The sequence below is a fragment of the Branchiostoma lanceolatum genome, chromosome 17 (genome assembly GCF_035083965.1).
Source record: "Branchiostoma lanceolatum isolate klBraLanc5 chromosome 17, klBraLanc5.hap2, whole genome shotgun sequence".
Classification (NCBI taxonomy): Eukaryota; Metazoa; Chordata; class Leptocardii; order Amphioxiformes; family Branchiostomatidae; genus Branchiostoma; species Branchiostoma lanceolatum.
The window spans coordinates 17,075,224-17,085,360 of record NC_089738.1 but is presented as its reverse complement, the minus strand read 5'-3'; the positions used below and the strand labels follow the sequence as shown (position 1 = coordinate 17,085,360).

Sequence of the window (10,137 nt, the reverse complement as noted above, 5' to 3'; positions counted from 1 at the left end):
GCTTCGATAACCATGCATTAGAAGTTGGCTACGTCAAAAACTCTCCGTCCTTATTGTCACAGTCTGAGGGCTTGGTGGGAGAATTATACTGCATAGTTGTTCGCTGGTTTATAAGACAAATGTCACATCCGCTTCCTGCTCAACACAATTATTTACAATACAACTAATTAGAATCTCTTTTGCTAACCTACAACTGGACTCTAAGTGTGATTAATCATCAAAACTCCTCTTTGTTGCTACAACCAATGGCTACGGCACTACGGTGAATTTTCCCGCCACCATATTCGTTACCCAGAATCCTGCTATTCGGCAGACGACAAACGTTTGCGAGGAACACTTTTTTGTCTAAATGTTGTGTGTGATAGTGGACTGATGGCGATATTTTCCTCAAAGTTTGCTCTTAGCACAAGCAGAAACACATGGACATAGTAGTATTACCATTTCTACGGCATCCAGCTAACGCCCCGATAAATAATGTACAAATTTCCATGACGGTGGGGGTAGACTTTGAGTGACATTCTACCGACTCAACACACGGGTTGTTCCCGGAGGCCTGATGTGTGCGGTACGGCTGTTTTTTCGTGTATTTTTTTTACTTGGACACGTCTATATCCATAGCACTCTCTTCAAGCCAAGGATGGAACGAATAGCTGCTGTATAAAATGTAATTAGCGGTAAGATATTCAAGACGAATCTTCTCTCCCGAATTAATGTTCACCCCTGTCCGACAGCACCGTCATTGTGCGTGCGGCGGACGGTACTTTCAAGTTGAAATATTATGGTGTCAGCACAACTAGAGACAAAATCTACCATATATATGATTAGTGCAAAGATAGCACATGATACTGACAGAATAATAGAAAAAAAGGATGGTTTATTGTTCTGCTAGATTTATTTCAGTCAACCATTATCGGAAAAATCCCGAATTTATGTTACCCAACGTTACAGTTTTAATAATATATCTACCTGACAATGACTTGAATGAGGTAATGTTTTTCATTTCACTTGCGTGATGCACTTATTGCTAAATGTTCAGAAATAATCAATGAATCTTTAGGCCTTTTCATCTGTAGCTACTAAGGTAGGCCAATGGCCATACCAATGAAATTGCTTGTTTCTCAGACAAAATAATGTGTCAATAGCTCTTTCATATGTTGTATGTTATAATAACCTTCTTCAAGCTGAGGTACCATTTTAGCATCAAATCTATATTAGACAAGGGGCTAGGCAGCAGGGAGAAGGTTATGATACCAACAGGTTTCTTCAAAATAGCAGTGAAGGTTTGTACTTTCCAAGTGCTTATTGTAGTTTGTTGATACTGTTAATTTGACTTATTTGTTGGACTGTATAAAGACATGACAGACAAGGCTACCCAACTAGCTATAGCCGTAGGCTATCACAAAGGGCTAGGCTGGGTACTGAACAATATACAATGCAAGCGGTTACAACTGTTCTTTTGCACACTCAGGATCATTTGCAGACAATATATTGTATCAATAGCTCTAGTTGCAATGTATATGTTCTATGTTAACCTAGCTAAAATAGCCTTTTATCAATAAATCTGCCACTGGTCATAGAGCTACATGTAGGTAGCAGGGAGAAGGTTAAAATGCTTTCTACTAGTTTTCATCACAATAGTGGCAAAAGTTTGGGCTTTCTAAGTGCTTATTGTAGTTTGTTGATACTGTTAATTTGATTTATTTGTTGGACTGTATAAAGACATACAGACAAGGCTACCCAACTAGCCGTAGGCTATCACAAAGGCCTTGCCCTGGGTACTGAACAATATACAATGCAAGCGGTTACAACTGTTCTTTTGCACAGGATCATTTGCGGATCCCCTGTATTCTTTGCCAGGTTAAAGGTCTTGTTGAGGGAAAGCTCCCTGGTCCATTGATATGTAAAATGTGGTGTGACCCTTTGGCTAACAGATACACACGTTTGTAAGGGATGTGTTTGTACAGCACTGTATGTGTTGAAAATTAGAACCTGTTTAAGCCTGGAGTGTTTATTTTTGTTTGTGGTTGGTTTGCTGAATCTGACACAGACAGAAAGGAGTGCTCTTTTGAAACGCTTTCTGTCTCAGTTTGGCAACAAAGTTCGTTGCTTTATCCACCGTTCGTTGCTTTATTTTTGAGATATTTTTGATAATTGTTTGTGTCAACATGTGTAAAATGATGACAATCATCATTATACACATGTTTTCACCTGTATCAAAGTATGTCAAAGGCTTTTCGGCACATGCTTTCTTCCTAAATACATTTGTATTGTCAATTGTTTATGCTTGTTAGAGCCATAACCATATCATTATGGTTCAACAAATTTCTGGTCAGCAATGAGATCTTACTTCATGAAGTACACATTTTGTACTTTCAATAATTCTAAACCGTTCTTTTTTTTTTTTTTATGCCAATACAAGAACAAGGACAGAACAACAATGTGTAATACCCAGCCATAGATGACAACGAGATGCTGCCATGAGCGACATTAAGAACTGTTGACTTTCACGAAAGTCTTCAACAAGCTGCTGACATTGAATACCTCATGGACGTATACATACTGCGGTAAAGTAACTAAATAATGACCACATACAGAAACCACAAGGCTGCTAACGGAATCTCTGGCCACAACCAACCAGCCAACCGAAAAACCTCCAGCTCGAGCGATGAGTGCACGCAGAAGAAAGAAAAGAGACAACCCCCAGAATGGGACCGATTCCTCCCCGTACCGAAACTGTCCATAGAGAAGGCGTCGGTGACTGTATGTTTGTTTGCGCTCCTGTGTTTCTGGAGATCGTGGGACGGGGAGTTTCTGTTCGATGACTCGGAGGCCATAGTGAACAATAAGGACCTTTTGGCGGAGACGCCAGTGTGGGAACTGTTCCGGCACGACTTCTGGGGGAAGAACCTGGCCAGTAAGACGAGCCACAAGTCATACAGGCCTCTCACAGTGCTCACATTCAGGTGAGGAGACTTCTTACATACTTTGTCTACTTGTGAAGTAATCGCATGCATATCACACTTTTTAAAACAAAATTATGGTATGCTTGTTCTGAGTTCAATACTTAGAAGCTCTTTCGGGGGTCCATTATCAAGGTAAGTTACCAACGCTTCAGGTACATGTACATGTACATGTGTAGGTACCAGACTATTAATTACAGTCATTCAATCAATTAATTAGTCAGTTATCAATCAACTTTATGTTATTGTTAACGATACATGGATACACAGTCTCTGGCAGTTTTTGAAGCCCCCATTTGCTCACCAATCCAGAATAGCTATAACTCAGCTAATTAGGGCGTGATAACATACAATCATGGCAATTTCACTAAGTGGCAGATAAAATTGATCACTAGGCGGCTAAAGCTTTGCAGGTAAGAAAAAAATCAGTACCAAAAAGTACCAAATTTCCTCACCAGACAACTGTCATTAGATGGCAGGTGAATTCTTACCTATGATTCCATTGATAAACAAGACCTACCCACCTACCAAATATCAAGCCAATCCATCCAAGCCACCTTGAGTTATGCTGTACATTACATACACACACACATACATACACACACACAAACGCTACCCTCTGCATAACCTTCTCGGCGAAGGTAAAAAGGGATTTCTAACCCTACAAAGGTCCCAGTACTTTCTCCCCAGACAGTGCTAATTGGCCGTCTTCTCACAGTTTTCAGTCCACCTTACAAACGATGTGGTCCAATTAATTCTTTCCACTTCCAATTCAAACCACTTTCTCCTTCCTTATCTCCCTGGGGAGATGATGTAATTTAGGAGGAGTGCTAATGATGGGAAACAGGTGACATGATTGGCAGTTATGGATGCCCAGTGTCTGTGGTTATCCTCCCTTGTGGTGTGGCACAGTTTTCACTTTCTTTTCTGTTCTGTCTCTCTTTAAAACGATATTGATTCTGACTGAGGTCTCCTAGTACATGTACATAATTGGCAGTTATGGATGCCCAGTACCTCCTTATAAGGTCCCTTGTGGTCTGGCACAGTTTCACCTTCTTATCCTGTTCTGCCTCTCTTTTAAATGATATCTAGTCTAATGAAAACTGACAGCAGCTGAAGATTTATGTTTTGAAAGTGTGTTTTGTGGGGATTGTTTTCCTTGCTGTACCATTTGAAATGTAGACTCTACTCTACTACTCCAGATGATGAATCTGTCTACTATGGAGTATGGATATTGGTCATGTCCCTTGTGGTCTATCCCAGTTTTTCCTGTCCGTTTTCTCTTCTACCTCTCTTTGAATGATGTCCACTCTAATGAAAATTGACAACTGCTGAAATAGTGTGTTTCAAAATCATTAATGACTGATTTCCTTGTTGCACCCTATGAAATGTAGATCTAAAGGATGTCCAATACCTCCTGTAATGTCCCTTGTGGTCTGGCACAGTTTTCACTTTCTTTCTTCTGGTCTGCCTCTTTTAAATCAATAATTTCCAGTCTAATGAAAGTGACAGCAACTGAAGATTATGTTTTGATAGCGTGTTTTAGGGGATTGTTTTCCTTCTTGTACTAGACTTGAGAATGTCAAGTCTCTGCAATTGATGTCCCTTGTGCTTTGACCCAGTTTTCCCTTTCTTTTCTCTGTTCTACTAAAAGCATCATCATCATACTAAAATGATATCAACCCTAATTAATGAAAATTGACAACAGCTGAAGGATTTAGGATGTAACTTGTCTATTTGAAATGATCAATGTCATTATTGTAATGTAGACTGAATGTGAATACTGTAATAGACTCTAGAGAGGATGTCCAGTACTGATGCCATATATCAAATGTCCCTTGTGCTCTAACCCAGTTTGCTCTTTCTTTTTTTCTGTTCATCTGCTCTGTTGAATGATGTTTACTCTAATGGAAAGTGAAGACAGCCAGAGGTTTAGGTTCTGAATGTTATTCAGTGTGTTTTGAAGTGATGAATTTCCTTGTTATACCATATAGAATATGGACTTCAGAGGATGCCCAGTACCTTTCAATGATGTACCTTCCAATGATGTCCGTTGCGCTCTTGTTCATTTTTCTCCTTCTTCATTCTGTTCTTTCCTCTCTTTTGAATGATGTTTACTCTAATGGAAAGTGGCAACAGCCAGAGATTTAGGTTTGTAATGTTTGGTGTGTTTTGAAGTGACTGATTACCTCGCTGTACCATATTGCTCTGCAAAAGATACCAAGTATTACTGATAAATTCCCTTGTGCTCTGGAACATTTTTCTCCTTCTTCTTTCTGTTCTCTCCTCTCTTTTGAATGATGTACGCTCTAATCAGTGAGGACAGCCAGAGATTTAGGTTTTGAATGTTCAGTGTGTTAGAAATGATGGATTTCCTTGTTATACAATGTAGTACTTATACCATAGAGAATATAGACTTCAGAGAATGCCCTGTACCTTCCAATGATGTCCCTTGCGCTCTCGTTCATTCCCTCCTTCTTCTTTCTGTTCTCCCCTCTCTTTTGAATGATGTTCACTCAAATGAAAAGTGAAGACAGCCAGAGGTTTAGGTTCTGAATGTTATTCAGTGTGTTTTGAAGTGATGGATTTCCTTTTTGTACCATTTAGTACAAAATGTCCTATTGCTGGAGGTACTACATGTATACTGACAATGTCCTTTATGCTCTTGTCCATTTTTCTCTTCCTCAAAGCTCTCTTTTGAATGATGTTTACTCTAATGAAAAGTAACAACAGTCAGAGATTTACTATCATTTAGGTTGAACCTTTCTGAATGTTGTTCAGTGTGTTTTGAAGTGATGGATTTCCTTGTTATACCATACAGGATATAGACTTCAGAGGATGGCCAGTACCTTCCAATGATGTACCTTCCAATGATGTCCCTTGTGCTCTTGTCCGTTTTTCTTCTCCTTCTTTCTGTTCAAACCTCTCTTTTGAATGATGTATACTCTAATGAACAGTGACGACAGCCAGAGGTTTAGGTTCTACATATTGTTCAGTGTGTTTTGAAGTGATGGATTTGCTTGTTGTACCGTATTCAGAGGATGCCCTGTACCTTCCAATGATGTCCCTTGTGCTCTTGTCCATTTTTCTTCTCCTTCTTTCTGTTCAAACCTCTCTTTTGAATGATGTTTACTCTAATGAAAAGTGACGACAGACAGAGGTTTAGGTTCTAAATGTTGTTCAGTGTGTTTTCAAGTGATGGATTTTCTCATTGTACCATATAGGATGTAGCCTCCCATGAGTGGTGATCCCTGCCCTTTAGGCAGAGATGCACACACATTGCACAGCATCTAGAATAATGTCCCCTGTGCTTTGACCTAGTTTTCCCTTCTTCTTGACCTGTTCTGTGTTTTGGTCCCTAAGAAACTTATTACTATCTTTAAGAAGTCGCAGACATTTCTTGGGAATGTCTGTGCTTATCAGACGAAATGCTAGTCTACATACTGTTGCAACTTGGGGTATTCATAGGATTTCAATAGACTCTATACCACAAGCAGATTTGAATATGTCTTTGGGTTTGACAACTCTCACAATGCAAAAATAATACGTAAATACAGAAAAAAGTGATCCCCCAATCTTATACAGTTGAAGAGATTAAATCGTCTTTAGATATTGTTTACCTGAACGTCTAACCTGCATAAACATGACAAACAGAACTATCTTGTCCTTCCTCTTTTTACAATGTTCCTTCTATTCCCTACTCAATCACCGGACTCCAGGGCTCTAGCCTTTAATTTTTTTTCCATTGTCCCAATTCCCATCAACGGAAAAATCCTAAAACTTAAAAGTAAACGACTTTTTTTCCCGTTATCATGTACAAATTTCCATCATTGCTCCATTTCCAGGCCGGTGTTTGAGTGTTGTTTATTCAAACTTGTATATTTCTATATCTTTACCCCAAACTTTTTTCCTCCAGTCAAGGTTAACGGAATGGTCTTAAAAGTTTTCTGCCATACACATGGAAAATTCTGTCGAATGACGAATGAGGGGCACTGGCTAAAGCCTACTTGACTCTGTCCTCTGCCATCAGTCCTCTCCTCTAAAGCCTCCCAGCAGGAGCATAGATCAGTTCTGGGGTCTGTGAAGTATGTCAGCCATGAAATCAAGTTTGTGTGGTGTGAGCCAGGCTCCTTACACCCAACTGGCTATGCTGATTACATATCCCTCAGGACGGGTGGACTGGACAGGGCCCTTGCACACTCTTGAACCTATATGCAGTCAACGGGCCATCCTTGCTATTAAAGTCTACATCAATCATTATGTATTTCATTGATTCTAGGGCATTTCATCAACATTTTACATGAAGCAGTTACGGAGGGCTGGAAAGAAAGCTGGTTTCAACCTTGATCATAAACATCGTGGTGTCTCCTTTTACCCTTCACTGCATAATTAAGTCCCTTCAAACTTGAATTAGTTTGCAGTATTGTCTTGATACTCTGACATTTTTAGCAGACTCTTTTTTAAGACTTTGTACTCTGAGAACCACGAAATTAGTTTGATGTAGCCTTATAGCATCCCTTCCACCCAACTGGCCATGCTGATTACATATCCCTCAGGACTTCTGGCCTGAACAGGACCCTTGCATGCTTGGACCTATGCAGTCATCCTCGCTCGCTAAGTCTACATCAATGTATTTCATTGATTTGCAGTCAACATTCCGAGCAAAATTTCAGCAGTTACTTCAACAGGGTTAGGAGGAAAGCTTGCATTCACTTGCTGAAGACGAACATATGAAGATGCATTTTGTCTCCCTTTCAGCATTATACATAAATTTCAGTAGTGAAAGAGAGCTTGGAGGAAAACATGCATCTGACGGTATTTGGTGCTCCTCAGAAACTACAAGGCAGAGACTTTCCCAAAGAGAACATTACACTTTTTATTCTGAGAACCAACAAATTAATTTGATGTAGCCTTATAGCATCCCCACACCCAGCTGACTATGCTAATTACATATCCCTCAGGACTGCTGGCCTGAACAGGACTTGGACCTGTGCAGTCATGGGCCATCCTCGCTAAGTCTACATCAATGTATATCATTGATTTGCAGCCTTTTCTTACAAAATTTTAGCAGTACTTAAAGAAGGCTGGGAAGAAAGCTTGCATTCACCTCAGGGCTGTCTCCAGCTTTGTGATTTGTGATTTGATTTGTGATTTATTGAAATTGCAAACGATACAATACACGTGGGCCACAGGCAGCTGTTGCTGGTGTCGTGGCCCACACACAAGACAGTACAAAGCACATAGACTACAAATAAATAAACAGTGGTAAATACAATCTAAAAAGCAGCGGAATAAATATACCTAAGTATCACTTCGTATTGCTACTTTCACTGGTCCATGCGGCGTCTGGCCGCCAGAATGTTATCAAGCTTTGAATTTTTTCCGTCCCACTCATGGTTTGAGAGCCGATGTTTTTGATTTTTTGTTGTTGTTGTCAGTTTAAGCTTACGAAGATACATTTTCATCAATATCATGTCAGAAATTTTTTCTATCCCAACAAGCAAATTTCTGTCCTGGGACTGAGGGACAGGTCCTGGAGACAGCCCTGATTCACTTGCTGAAGCTGAACATGTGAAGATACATTTTTGTGTCTGTCCCTTTTAACATTATGCTTTTAAATCTGAGAACCTAAAAAACTTAAAGCTAGAGACAGTCCTGATGCCATTGATTCTTGGGCAGTTTTGACAAAATTTCAGTAGTGAAAGAAAGTTTGGAAGAAAACATGCATCTGACAGTATTTGCGACTCCCAGAAACTGTTAATACAAAACCACAGGCTTTCCCAGGACTGTTGCATGGTTAATGCTCCTTTCAACATTATACTCTTTATTGGTAGAACCAACAAATTAACTTTCTGAAACAAGTTTTAACTGTAATTTCTAACACAAAAATTGGACTTGCCAAAATTTTCGACTGTACAACACCAGTCTTGGTGAAGGAGTGAGCAATCCACCGCTTGGATGACAAATTAACTTGATGTGGCTTTATAGGATCTCTTACACCCAACTGGTGATGCTGATTACATATCCTTCAGGACTGCTGGCCTGTTCAGGACCCTTAAATCCAGACTATCCCTCACTTGGACGTGAAGTCAGCAGGCCATCCTTGCTAAGTCTACATCAATTTGTTTTCTTGGGTCTCTGGCATTTTTAGCATGTTAGCAGTTGAAAGGGGCTGGGAAGAAATCTTGTTCCCCTTCAATCATTAATTTAAGTCCCTGTGAAATTGAATTGAAATACTGCATTTTCACAATTTTCTGGCATATTCAGTAAATTTTTAGCTTTTAAAGAGGACTGGCAGAAATGCTTGCATCTGACCAAGGACATTATATAGAATATATAGAATATATTATATATAATGTCCTTGATCTGACTTAATTCACTCACTGAAACTCTCTGTACACGTACATCCAGACTATCCCTCACTTGGACATGAAGTCAGCAGGCCATCCTTGCTAACTATTTTGTTTCCTTGGGTCTCTGGCATTTTTAGCAAGATGTTAAGTGAAAGAGGGTTGGGAAGAAAGCATGCATCTGACTTTATTCGCACGCTGAAACAGTGAATGAGGTTGGAGATATCCTGAACAACCTTGCAATAAATGAGCATGATGTTTCTGACTTCAGGAGAAGAGATACTGTTCCAGTGCAGTCTTATTCATCCTCATGTAACCAACAAGATCGAAGTGGCCTTTGTGTCTTGTGGTGTGATGACATTTGATCTAAAAGAAAACAAAGATCTGAAGGGACAGAATTTCTTTCCTCTTCAATGTTGAGATTCCTTTTCACTTTTTCAGCACTTAACTTTGGTGCTGATAGCCATTCACACTATACTGTCCCTTTCCTTGGTGCTGATAGACATTCACACTATACTGTCCCTTTCCTTGGTGCTGAAAGACATTCACACTAACACTGTCCCTTTCCTTGGTGCTGATAGACATTCATATTATACTGTCCCTTTCCTTGGTGCTGATAGACATTCACACTAACACTGTCCCTTTCCTTGGTGCTGATAGACATCCACACTACACTGTCCCTTTCCTTGGTGCTGATAGACATTCACACTATACTGTCCCTTTCCTTGGTGCTGATAGACATCCACATTAACAGTGTCCCTTTCCTTGGTGCTGACAGACATTCACACTACACTGTCCCTTTCCTTGGTGCTGATAGACATTCCCAC

At 39.9% G+C, this 10,137-nt stretch overlaps 1 protein-coding gene across 1 annotated transcript in view; it reads left to right on the top strand.

Moving 5' to 3' along the window:
- The first annotated feature begins 2,424 nt into the window (after positions 1–2,424).
- LOC136422490 (protein O-mannosyl-transferase TMTC4-like) overlaps positions 2,425–10,137 on the top strand; it is a 61,202-nt gene continuing 53,489 nt past the window's right edge. Inside the window, exon 1 of the mRNA XM_066410260.1 lies at positions 2,425–2,963. Coding sequence (XP_066266357.1) covers positions 2,581–2,963 — 383 coding nt within the window. The 5' untranslated portion in view covers positions 2,425–2,580. The remainder of the gene's footprint in view (positions 2,964–10,137) is intronic.